The 13429-nt window shown below is 43.5% G+C and overlaps 1 protein-coding gene across 1 annotated transcript in view; it reads right to left on the bottom strand.

The window, feature by feature from the left end:
* Nucleotides 1–2009: 2009 nt before the first annotated feature.
* dync1i1a (dynein cytoplasmic 1 intermediate chain 1a) overlaps nt 2010–13429 on the bottom strand; it is a 45191-nt gene continuing 33771 nt past the window's right edge. The window contains exons 14-18 of the mRNA XM_079287941.1: nt 13194–13327; nt 12672–12816; nt 7837–7977; nt 5203–5328; nt 2010–2855 (exon numbers count right to left, since the gene is read on the bottom strand). Of these exons, the coding sequence (XP_079144067.1) occupies nt 2745–2855; nt 5203–5328; nt 7837–7977; nt 12672–12816; nt 13194–13327 (657 nt within the window). The 3' untranslated portion in view covers nt 2010–2744. The remainder of the gene's footprint in view (nt 2856–5202; nt 5329–7836; nt 7978–12671; nt 12817–13193; nt 13328–13429) is intronic.

Genomic DNA, 13429 nt, shown 5'->3' with positions numbered 1-13429 from the left:
GGGGGGGGGGGGGGGGTAAGTGAAAGACGGGGGCTTGTATGTTTTTCACCAAGTCATTTTAGTATTATAAGTTACTTATTTCAAGTTATTTATCATGTTTTTCTTTTAATCAGTACTGTACACGGTAGTCTATATGAGCTGATTTGTAGGACTCGTGCAGTATTTGTTTCACCATTGGTTGATATTGTATAGCGTTGTATTATAATGTGGCTTTATTTTTCATACAGTTCAGCTGGTTCATGCACACAGGCAGAAGACGTTTAAACACACCTAAACTTGCTTGCTATTTTTGGAATATATTATCAAACACCACATACAGTTGCAGCTTTTCCCAGTGTCTTCCTTTTGTTGCTTTGTAACCGAGAGCACATTCCTCACATGATCATATAAATCATCTAAAGAAAGAGATGAATTGATCATAAATGAGGCACTTGTGTACATATGAGAAATCCAGACATATTTTCATGTCTATACAGATATTTTGGTGATGAGATGCTCTTTCAATAGTGTGCTCATTTGATCAAATGCTTCCACAAGAATATGAACCAAAAAGTACTTGAATGTAAAGTAACAGTGATACATTCTGAATTGTACACAATGTTTCCTGTAAGATGTTTGTTTTCAGGTCTAAATGTATGCAGATGTGTAAATGTCGGAGAGACAGCTGGCACCGACTGCAGTTCTGCAGTGTGTCACGACGGAGTATTTAAATGTGTACAGTACAGAGAACATAGGAGTTAGACACGGTGTGTAATATTCGTGCCTTACTGTGCGTATGTGTACTAAGAGTAAAGAGAAACATATGTTAGTAAACTTAATGTCTGCCGGAGTTTTCTTTTTCATTCCCAGTTGAACGTTGCGAGCAAAAAGAGAGACCAACAGTTGGTCAGCTGTGCTTTAATAGTAAACACAGCAGGTTCCACAGCCAGCACTCTGCATTACAATATCTCTCTCGATAATGAACGGTCCATTCAAGAATATACAGTTGTTTCTCTTGTTCGGAAAACAAAAGACAAAGTGCAAAGACCACACTTGATTCAGTTTCTGCCACCCTGAAACACGGCGATAAAGCAGCCACAAAGCCCCACGTGTGGAAACGTCACCATAATAACTCCATGAATCTGGAATATTTGAGGAATGTGTCACATGCAGGCGTAGTACAGAGAAAAGAAGCAGAACATAAAGTGAACATGACGTTTTGGAAACAATACATGACTAATCTATGGACCCTGCCTTATTTTTACGATAGTGCAAAGCATCTTCACAGTACATACATCTTCATAAGGCTATAAGACTTGTATACACAGGAGGCGCACGGGTTGCAAGCAACAAATCACCTTAATGCATTGAAAGAAATCAGGGTGCACAAATGAGTAGAGGTCCAAAGTTGAACCATTAACAGACAGTTTGCATTTACAGGAGAGTCGACACAAGAATAAAAAAAAAAAAGTGGCCTTGTTTCGACGAGACGCCAACATGTACATGAAGGTGAAGAAACAAAACAAAAGTGATTGAGACACACATGCTACAGTGACACCGATACAAGCGCACCAGATGGGTGCACTACGAAGCAGCTTCGTCACAGCCGGGCTTTCTTTGCGGCTCGTCAAAAACCTAAAAGTCCAATCAGAGATAATGGGCATGGCGTTGATGGTTATCAACTGTCTTTGTTAACCCCGGTCTTCTTCATCAGGCTCTGTGCGCGTTTGAGTCTTCGGCACCGAATGGATCGATAGCGCGCCGCCTACTTTCAGTCAAGAGGAACAGCTCGTTATAACGGATAGCAGCGTAAAACGGACCAGCAGGAAATCAGGACAAAGCCTTGATCAAATTTATTTATTTTTTGTGTAAAATTTGAAGTGTTGATATTACCTGAAGCAAATGGGCACGAAAAAAATGAGAGGAGCAAGACTGGAGGACGAGGGGGGGGGGGGGGGGGGGGAGGGGGGGCAGCTCCACCAGACTTCACAATTGATGACGTGAAAGGACCTTCTGTTTAAAATCACACTCATGTTCCCCGAAGGCTCCAGTGATGGGTATGGGCAATCTACTACACGTGTGCCTCTCGGGAATCCTACATAGGAATTATACTGCATCTTCTGTGCAAGAGAACATCATAATGATTAATAACACAGTGAACTGTTAATGCATGCTATCTTTTACAGCCAGCGTGGGCAAAAAGCCAGAGAACACGACGGAGATATTCAGCAGTTCAGACGGCGCGCGAACAACCTGTGCATGTTGAATTCTTGCTTCGATTTTCTGCATCAGCAACTGAACGCTTGTAGGTCACGCATGAGTGTAATTGCACGGCTTGTTCGCTGGCAAAACTAACATACAGCTCACCAAGTTTGCATAATATATCGCTCTTGAAGAACATCATGAGGAAAAGCCAGCATATCTATTTGGACTCTAAACTCGCTCTCCAAACTACGAGACACTTGTACCGTTCTGGCACCGAGGTCCACCGGATTTGGCAAGAATGGGGACACCACTTCCAAAGGAGTTGAAGAGTGGAAGGGTGGCGCTTTTGATAGCCGGTTTTAATCTGAAACTTGCAAGATAATCAGATTAGATGGTCAGCATAAATTACCATGGCAATCTAGCCAGGTTAAAAGAGAGCCACGTTCATGACATTGAAAACTCTGACTTTAGGCTCAACATACGTCGCCGGCGCTTTAATTTCGCTTCGTAGTACACCCCGCTGGTCTCCAATTCCCTCCTCTTTGGTTTGGAGTCCTGTTCTATGAAGCCAGCTCCATCGACCCCTCCTCCTCGCCGTCGGCTCGGTTAGCACGAATCTCCATCAGGGTACGAGCGAAGCGCGCCCAGTCATCAGTGTGAGTCACTGACAGCTGTAAGAAACATCAAAGAAGCACAGGTGACGTGGCATTAAGCGCTGGGTGGACACATCTGTACGGTGTGTAGACACTCCTGCTGTCATGGCTTGTTGTGGAAACCAAAGAATCCTCTCTGAGGACTCATGAACACATTTTCTCTCAGGATTTATTTTATCAATGATAACAGGGGACAATGATGGAAGAAGAGGATGTGTCGGGGCCGACTTGAAAATACGTGAAAGAAATGCAGCCCTCTCATTCATTTGAATGGGGCCCGTCCGGTGCCAGGTCAGGTTAGGAATGACAAATTGGTCGCATGGAAACTCGTGGGACCCCACGAGTGTCGGAGGAATTACGTTCTGTCATCAATGCTAGTGGTGTTTGGTAAAGTTAGCGGTCTCAGTGGACAAAAAGACAGTTGAATGTGGAGGTGAGATGGAAGAGCCACCATCGAACTAAAGGCTGTATGGTTGATGCGAAAAAAAGGGTTTGAGGAAAAATGTATCGACTCTTACGTCGGGGGGAGAGACTAAGTGATCTGCAAACAGGTGGATTCAGTGCTCAGGGATATTAATGATGAACCAATCACAGAGCATAAGACTTCCTGTGCAACTCTCAATGGAATGCTGGTTATCTAAATTCAGTCAGTCATCACAACTTTAGGAACCTCTGTGCTAGAGGTAAAGTTAGACTATTAAAATCGTTTGGATTCATCCTCTGGGGACAATGAATGTATGTGAAAAAAAATCCATTCAACAATCTATCAAATGGTGCTAGCTGCACTGATCATAGGGCTAATACAGGATGTCACACTGTTCTTTCAGTGTTCGGCTACGGTCCTACATGGTGGGAGACAGAATGAGTGGGCCAAAAGCTGCGGCTGCCACCCAAGCTGCCTGTAACCACTTTGCATGGCCAGGCTGTAATTAAACAGGAACCAGGAGGAGGAAAGCAGCCATTTTTTGGACTTTCCACACAGATCAACACCAGTAAAGGACAAATCCAAACAGTCCTCATCCCTGCTGATACATGAACTAAAACTAGAATGTATGGAGTAAAATAATACTGGAATGGTAGTATTTGGTATTTTACTTTCCTGGAACCGTCTCAAGGGTTGCTGTTGGTCCCATGCTGGCGTCTCTTTTTTTTTCCACATGCTGTTCCTGGTTTTAGCTGTTTGATAGGAGTTTCTAGTGAAGTAGTTGCCCTCATCACCACATACACACTCCTCTTTGGAATCATAAAACCTTTCAAGCCTGCTCACTTTTATGATGGCTCTTCGTTACCATTTACCCAGCGTGGAGGCCACCGGCTTAGTCGAGCCTCTCTCCAGCCCACCACAAAACAAAAAGATGCTAAAATTAGCCGAGCGGCTAGGCTAACGCAACCTCACATGGGGATCCTAACCAGCGGCCTTCAAGCATGAGAGAAGATACAGGCACAGGCGGGTGGTTGGCCGCCTTGTGGTGATGGCAAAGTCATGTGGAGGCCATTTTACAGGGACACGAAAGAGGGCGGGCGGGGGGGCTGGGCGGGCGGGGGGGGGGGGGGAATCCAACACATACACTCATGTCAATTCTGACAGTTGGGTAAACATACAGAGTTAACAGACCTAAAATGAATGGTTGTGGTGCATGTGGGGGATTTACTGGTAAACAAACGCACTCTTTTCTACTCTTATATACAGTACATGTCTTTTGCCAAAGTCAGTGGACCAAATATACATGAAACACATCAAGACTACAGTATTATGTCCTCTTAAAACTCAGCAAATAGAAATATACATTTGTAAAATCATGATTCAGTTAAAATCACAAACACAACTTTATTATTTTCAACAGTTCTTCCCACCACATTTATTTTGGTAGAATCAGGAGTGACGGAGGTGTTACTGTTTTATTTGGTAAGACCACAGTTACTATAATCTAAATCTGCTGGTGTACAACTTAATTGTGACGGCGCAATGAATTCTGGTTGTTGTAGTTGACTCGTGCTTTTTGACACCGAGGGTGTAATTAAATGTTTGATTGTTTGAAAAATAAACCCGCAAGAACCACCAGCTCCATGCATCGCAGCACTCTCAGCCAATGCAACAACAATGTACTCAGCAGATTCATTTGAACACTGCGATGTACTTCGCCGGTTTTTAAATTTATTTTCTATTAACTTCCTTGTAGTTGCTTTAACATTATACTGTATGAAAAACATCACGATTCAAAATGTCAGTTATTATTCTGGACTATACCTGAAAAAGAGAAATGCTCACTCTGCCCTTATTTCTGGGGACCAATAAAGATTCTGCTCACAGACATGCAGTACGTTTCTGCTTTACAGCAAATGTAATATGTGATTCATCCACTACCTCTCCAGTATCGTAGATCCAGACTCGGCCTTCTGAGTCACCCACGGCAACCTCCTTCCCCCCGGATGACCAGCGTACCCGGTTGAGGGCCGAAGCGCCCTCAATGGTCACACTGGCAGTCGGTACCTGGAGGATAAATTAAACATTGTAAACGTATTTACATGTGAACTGGGATGTATAATTAACAACATATAGACAAGGAAGGGGTGAGACCTATTGGAACTCAATCCTTACAGCAAAATTACAGCAAATTGTGCACTTTGTATATAAATACGATGCTAGATTCTAATCGGGAACATAAAACCCTACACGACATAAATAAGTAGAATTACAGCCTCGCGGTTGATTGACTCCGCCAACCAGTCAAGTTGCAATTTACAAAAAAGTCTCGAAAAAAGTCATAGTATAGTACTTTGAAAAAAGTCATAAAAAAGTCATATAGCATGTCGAAAGAAGTAACTTAAAAAGTAACAGTGCAGTATTTCAAAAAAGGTCTTTAAAATGTCATAGTATAGCATGTCGAAAAACCTAATAGTATAGTACTTTCATAAAAAGTAGTAAAAGTCATAGCATAGTCGAATAAAGTTATTAAAAAGTCCCAATACCTTATGCCAAAAAATTCATAAAAAAATCAAAGTACAGTTTGTTGAAAAAAGTTTAGTTCCTGTACTATGACTTCATAATTACTTTTTTTTGGACATACTGTCCTATAGTATTTTAAAGAAAGCAATTATAAAGTCATAATATTGTATTTTGAAAAAAGCCATGGTGTAGCATGAGAGAGGTTAGACTGACTTGACTGTCAAATTTACAACTTCTCATTCAAATATCGAGACACACACACACAGTGCTGTTTACTGTATACTACAATAACTGCACCAATATTTGTTGTTGGTGGGTGAGCTGTTGCTCTTTTAAGTAAACAGCAGTGCTCATGTTGCACCTTCAGAAATCCTAAAACCATCGGCAGCGTTTCCATAAACTGTTCCTGACATGTGGCGGGCGAGTCTGACACATGTCACCAGTGGAGACAGAGGACTTGGCCTCACGTCGCCTCACACACCGAGCTTCTGAGTATTTAAAGCGGCGCTAACCACAGACTGACTGCCATTAGCCTCCTAGCTTCCACCGCTCCGCCCGAGCGGATCTGAACTGAGCGCTTTAAATTGGCTGTATACGTCTGTGTACGTGTGCTGGAAATGAGAACCAGGCGCTGTGCTGCTCCGTGAGTGTGTCGTTATGTGTGTTTTTAATATGCTGCCACAATGGAAGTCTGTTTCTATTAGACGGACTGCGTATGAGTGAATGCGTGCGTTTGGGACATCCGTTTGTGTGTGTCTGAGAGAATGTTTCTCGTAAAGCACATTGTTAACCAAGTTAGGCCGTTGATAATGAACTCGTCCTTCTGTGAAAAGGCCGCTGTTGAGGGACCCATGGGAAAATTGTCATCTATGCGGCAGAGGGGAAGACTGAATGCTCGTGATGGGATCGGTGGAGGAGAGAGGAGCGGGATTACCTGAGACAGATGATGCTGAGATGTAACATAGGGTTTTAGATGTGGACATTACGAAGGGGTTGCAAGAAAATGAGAAGAAGAGTGAACGGGCGTTACGAGAGAGCGAGAGGGAGGAGAGCATCTGTAGAGATGCAGACTTGTATTAAATTAAGGTTGAAGGCACTGTGGGTGTTGTCTCCATGGAAACCAAGAGAAAAGGAAAATGGAGGACCCTTTCATCCCAACTTTTACCTGAGTGATCAAAGGTTTGGTTCCCACTCTCGTATCAGAGTTGGAATAAGGTATGCTTTTTAGACTCATGGCTGAAGATATCTTTTCACTGTAATGCAGCTTTTTCTTCCTTAAATAGACAGTTCAACATTTTGGGAGATACAGTTCTTTTTTCTCGGTATGCAATTTATTGAATTTCATACTATATTTGTATTATATTTGAGTCAATATTGTATGTTGTATGTAATTAACCTGAATAATAAGACAACATAATCCTTTACTGGCCTCAAAGGCTCTCTTCTGAAGATAAATCTTGCCCCACAGCACTGAGGAACTCAACCCATGGCCTCAACTTTCTCCTTTTATGATTTGCATCTCCAGCATGGAACTGCGGACTGAGGCCTGGGACTCTCTGCTCGTGGTCTCTTTGCACATCTGTGTACTTCACTGATGGAACTGAGTGTGGGAGGCAGATGAGACGAGATGGTGGGGTCCTGAGGTTGCCTGAACGTTGGACAGAGGTTGCAGGAATGTCAGCGGAACGTCTGGGTGGGAGCTGGGATGAGGAACTGTCACCCAGTTTGATTTAAAGCGAAGGCTGTGGGAAATGCCCACAGGGGAATCTCGAATCGTGTGTTTGTGTGTGTGTGTGCGTGTGTGTGTAGGGAGGGATGTGAAGGGGGTGGTGGTGGTGGTGGTTGGGGGGTGATGGGAGGGGAAAGGCTTGGGTGGTTTGGTTGTGCGGTTTCGGGCAAAGGCCCAGCAACAGGCCCTGAGGACACCAAACACTCTCTCACACACACACACACACACACACACACACATGCATCAACACACAAAGAGATGACACAGAAAAACACACGCATAATCACCTATATTCACCCAGCAGTGCACACACACACACATACCTCAGTGTCGTTGTTGAGGTTCCACAGGTCTAAGCGGCCCATGCCATCCACGGCGGCGAAGACCGCAGGGTGTACGGGCGACCACATGACGTCGTACACATAGTCGGCGTTGTCCTCAAATGAGTACAGAGGCTTGTTGTGCTGAAAGAGGGAGAAATAGAGGTTATCTGTGGAAGCGTGCATGGTGTGCAAAAGCACGCAGTGTCGAGAAAAAGAGAGCGTTGGGGATTACAGAAGATGACACAATGGAGATGGAAAGAAAAGAGAGACAGACGGAGAAAGAGAGAAAAAATGGAGAGAGGGAGTGAGTGAGCGTCAGACAGAGTGGCGCTGCCTCAGCCTTGGGGCCTGTCTGGGTGCAGAGCCTAATTAAAAAGCCTAGCGCATTCACACAGCACCATAAAACCGCTGGGAGAGATGAAAGGGAGGGCCCCTCCACAAGGTGTACTGTAACCTCAACACAACAGCTGTCTGGGTGTGAGAGAGGGAGAGATGGGAGGAAAAGGAGCGGTGGACAAGATCAGCAGATAATCATCTTTTAACACAAGTTATTGAAGAATTGTTTCCGAGAAATGTACTGAAAATAAAACCAACTCGTCAGGGCTCTCTGTGGACTCTCTGTTTCTAAATTGTCTAAAACACATCGTCAGCATTTCTTTTTTGCAGTTTCTTGTCAGTTATCGACCACAATACACACGGACATCTGATGATGAGCAGACATCTGACGACGATATCGATCTTGCCTGCTTATCGGTGTGTTTTCTGAAGTTATGGAGCAGGATGACGAAAAGAAAATCCTCGGAAGTAGGTTTGATTATTTCACTGACTCATTCTTTAGACAGTTTAGGTTATGGCCAGACTTTAGGGAGTAAAGGTCTTTTGAAGTGTGCTACATTAGTGTGCACATTATCGTAGAAATGAAGCTTTTGCACCACCAACCTCTCTTATTGTGTACGGGATTTGTTTTCTTCTCGAAACTTTGAACTTGAGTCACACTGACTTCTGAGAGCAGCTAAAGCCTGAAGGCTACTGTTGTGCTGCAATTAAAGATGTAGGATAAATCAAATGTGTGTGGGAATAATACAAATATGAGTGTGTGTTGCCAATGTGTGTGTGTGTATGTGTGTGTGTGCCCCCGCGCCCATCTCTCAGAGCGGCTGTTAGGATTCCAGAGGCTCACAAACCGCATTCCTGACAGGTAGAGAGGGAGGGCTGGAAGAGAGGAGACAGGTTGGCTGGAAGAGCAAATGAAGGAATGTAGCGTCTCTCTCTCTCTCTCTCTCTTGCTCTATCTTGCTCTCTCTCGCTCTCTCTCTCTCTCTCGCTCTCTCTCTCTCTCTCTCTCTCTCTTGCTCTCTCTCTCTCTCTCTCTCTCTCTCTCTCTCGCCTTCTCTTTCTCTTTATCACCTTTACTCTTTCACTCCACAGTTGTTCTGAGTTGTGAGACCTGCAGACGGACAGCACTGCACACTCACACACACACACACACACACACACACACACACACACACACACACACACACACACACACACACACACACACACACACACACACACACACACACACACACACACACACACACACACACACACACACAAACAAACAGAGCTGAGCCAATTTCAAGCCTCGATTGAACCTGTTTTCCAGAGCCGGCGGGTGACAGCAGAGGTCATTTATCTCCATCTCACAGCTTCAGCATTCGATCAGCTCAGCGATTCCTGTTTATGTTCTCTATCTTTTTTTAGTTTGTGTCCCCTTTTTACTTTGTAACCACACTCTTTGAATCACTCTAGTTCTTTTATTTCACATTACCAAAATGTATTTCGATTGTAATTTCATTGTGATAATCTGCCGGCCGAATAATTCCTCTTAATCTGTGTTCATTTTGTTAATGAAAACTATTACTAAATATTTGCCAATGATCTTTTTTTCCATAATCAAGACAAGACGATGACCAGGCAGCACAGAAGTCATTCAACACTTACTGTGAGCAATCAGAAGGACTAACTTACTTAAATTAAAAGACAACAACTGGCCTTAAAGGAAAAAACAATGTGATATTTGGAGTAATATTTGACTAGACTGACTGAAATGTTCAACATGATGATGATGATCAATGATGACTAAAAAGTACTACAATGTCAACAGTTTTTATTGAGTACAATAGTTAGGGTTTACTTTGTCAAAGACTAAAATGCCCAAACGTTTAGTGAACTAAACCTTAACTAAAATAATCAGGATAAGTTTGATTAAATATGACAAACGAACAAGGACATTTGACACAGGACTAAGACTTAAAAAGATAGCTGAGAATATGACATCAGATTAGAAATGACATGAATAAAGTCCGGTTGTATGTAAACTACTATTTTACTGTAAGATGTCCGCAGTCTACCGATCTTAAATGAGGTGATTTGGGTAAATAATCTGCAGCAACAGAAGCTTTAAACTAATCTTAAAATGAAGCTTAATCCTTGTGGCGCCGCTCGTGATGTAACTGGTTGTCATTGTCTTTCCTGTGCGGAGAAGCTTGGGGAGCTTCTGGCACGTTTGAACTAGAAAACCATGACTGAACACTGATAGTTAACACATCGCAGTGCAACGCCACGTGTTGCACTGGAGAGCTGCAAGTTCAGTTCAGCATTTAATACTTGAGATATTCTTCGCACTCTGACCGACTGCAAATGTTTTCGCTCACCACAATATTTGCACCGCCGAGTGTAAAAACAGCAGCATACTTCTGTGCGACGGCCTTTTTGAACTGCGAGGGCAAAACGTGAACGCAAAGAGAATTCACTGCAAATGTACGCGTCTTTGTGTGTTGCAGTGTTGAAGGCAAACCTCGGGGGGGGGATTTTAGGTAAGCAAAGGCAGCTTGCTTAAAGTGCATGTGAGGCATGTGTGGTGCGTATATATTTGCGCACACACACACTCATATACACACACACACACAGTCAGGTATTCCGCCTGCCCACACACAAATATCGGTTCTGTGGGATAAGAGACAGACACACATTCCTGCGGTACCCCTCAAAGGAAAGGGAATTCCCAAACCCTGAAAAAGAACACACTCTTCTGATGAAAATCCGCAGAAATGTTTGAATATGTGTCACGGGACCCGTGGCACAAGACTTCTGGACTAGCTGCATGCAAAACATGAGCTAAAACTCATCAGAGTGCTTTACTGCCCGTCACAGCCAAGTATGAAGGCTGTAACTGGATCTCGCATCAAGCTGAAGGTATTATGCAATATGCATTATGTATTTTGCTCACGTTGAACAGGTCTCTCTTTGATTTTTGGTTGTGTTTGCGGTTTGACGCCCTGCTCATGTTGATCCCTCTGTCCTTCAACGTTAGCATCACTTCCATTATTAACCGTGATTCTTTAAAATGCCTCCTGGCACTTTCCCCCTCACTCTCTCCCACTGACTCTTCTATCTGTTTTCCTTCTTTCTGTGTCTACATCCCCTGTACAAAGTCCTGGTATTGGATCTTGCTATCCCGTTACCTTTTGTCCTCCATTCTTAACTTCCTACCTTCTTCAATATTCCACTTTCTTCTTCTACAGGTTCTTCATTTAACAACGAAGTTTATAATCTTGAATTTCCTCTCTTGTGCAGTCTGTCAAATGTGCCTGAGTGCACTCTCCCTGCATGTCAGCATCGTCACAAAGTGTCCTTGAATCTATTAGCTAAGATTTCTATTCTCCAACACCCATTTTGACAGAAACAGTAACAGTTCTTTCTTTTTTTTTACTGCCGCTGAACTTCTGCCAAATGGCATTCATCGCAGCGGTTTGAAAGGAGAACAAATGCCCCGAGTGGACGAGGTCACTCAAACAGCAGCGAGAGGAGGAGCGTCTACCTTTAGAGTGTGTCTGTGTTGGACTCACTGAGTGCACCTCGGGGAATTTAACTCCCTGAGGTGCACAGAGATCTGTGCAGACCGCCCGACGTGAGAAGCTGATCTGATTCACCTACTGTTCTGAATGAGCGCCGTGTGCAATTCTTTTAAAACAATAATCAAAAGCTGCTGGTAAATAAAGTGAACGAGGTTGTGTATATGTCACGATATAGCTTCTGGTTGTTCAACAATCAAATCTTCCATGTGAAAAAAACGACATGGTTTTGTACAGTCGTGTGTGAATTAAATACTTGACAAATGAAAAGTATTTTCTCAATTTAATACGATATTTAGTGCAGAATAATTATATTTTCTGAGAAATTTGAGTTAGTATGTGCTTATTATTATTATTATTATTAATTTAGACGACATAAGTGTATCACGGTATCTTGATGTACGATGACATCCCGATATGATTCCACTGACAGATGATACATTGAATTATGTTTTGCTCTCTGTTAGACGTCACAGCTGTTGTGAAGACATCCAGCCTACTTCTGCAGTACTGACTGTTCACCTGCTCTGTGACATCTAGAAACCCACAGCATCGTAGACCTAACTGAAGGCAGCGCACAGATTCGGAGGAAAATTCACGTCAAAATAATCAGTATCAACGTCATAAAAGCTTTGTCTGACTGACTCTGATGAATGAATAGGGGATTTACAACACTGCGACACCACAGACGCTAATTGTGTCACTCTACTATTGTATAATGAAGCGAACCAATACAACGAACCCAACTCCCGAGTAGGAGACGGACAGTTTCTTACCTATAGTACTCAGCTCCCCCCTCCCCCCCCCCACTCACGAGTTTATTCTCGCTCACACATATTTTCCCTCCACAAGAGTCCACAATCAACCCCCCACACATCCTCTCTCTCTCTCTCTCTCTCTCTCTCTTCCTCTCTCTCTCACACACACACGGCATACCTTGGTGCTCCAGAGTTTGACGGTCCAGTCGAAGGAGGATGTGATGAAGAGGTGGGAAAAGTCGACGGTGCCCACTGCGCTGTGGCAGCTGACGCCCGTCACCGGCCCCTGGTGGCCCTCGAACATCTCGCAGATACCCGCCTTGCTGCGGAGTGAAGACAAAGATGAGACGTTCATAACCACAATATTTTCATTCATTCATTCATTCAATATTCAGTTCTGCTGTGTTTTAGTGGTCTTAACTTGAATAAATGCAAAGCAGTGAAGGTGTGAAGGTGTCTACCTGAAATTTATTTACAGATTTATTTTTGATGACAAATTAATTTGCTTCATCTACTTTCTAAATGTATATTTTTGGCTAAATAATTTTAGCGATTGCGATGATATAATTCTCGATCATCCAAGCAAACAAATGAACACACCGGTCCAAACATACTTGAGTGATCCAGCAAAGAATGGCCCGTGATGTTTTCTCCATGTGTGTGTGTGTGTGTGCGTGTGTGTGTGTGTGTGTCCACCAACCTGCCATGTCTGGATGCAGTGTACACAGTGCCCTCCTCACTCCCAACCACATAGTTGTTAACGTCTCCCGTGGGAAAAGCCATGCCTGTCACCGCCACGGGTTTGGATTTATTGTACACCAGTTCCATGGTCTCCTACAGTACAAACACACACACACACACACACACACACACACACAGGTGGAAGAACTAATGTGAGCCTATATACAGTACGCACATTCAAAGACACAAACATTT

Source organism: Melanostigma gelatinosum, assembly GCF_949748355.1.
Source record: "Melanostigma gelatinosum genome assembly, chromosome: 17".
Lineage (NCBI taxonomy): Eukaryota > Metazoa > Chordata > Actinopteri > Perciformes > Zoarcidae > Melanostigma > Melanostigma gelatinosum.
Note: the sequence above shows the minus strand (reverse complement) of the source record. Positions and strands in the feature narration are given on the sequence as shown.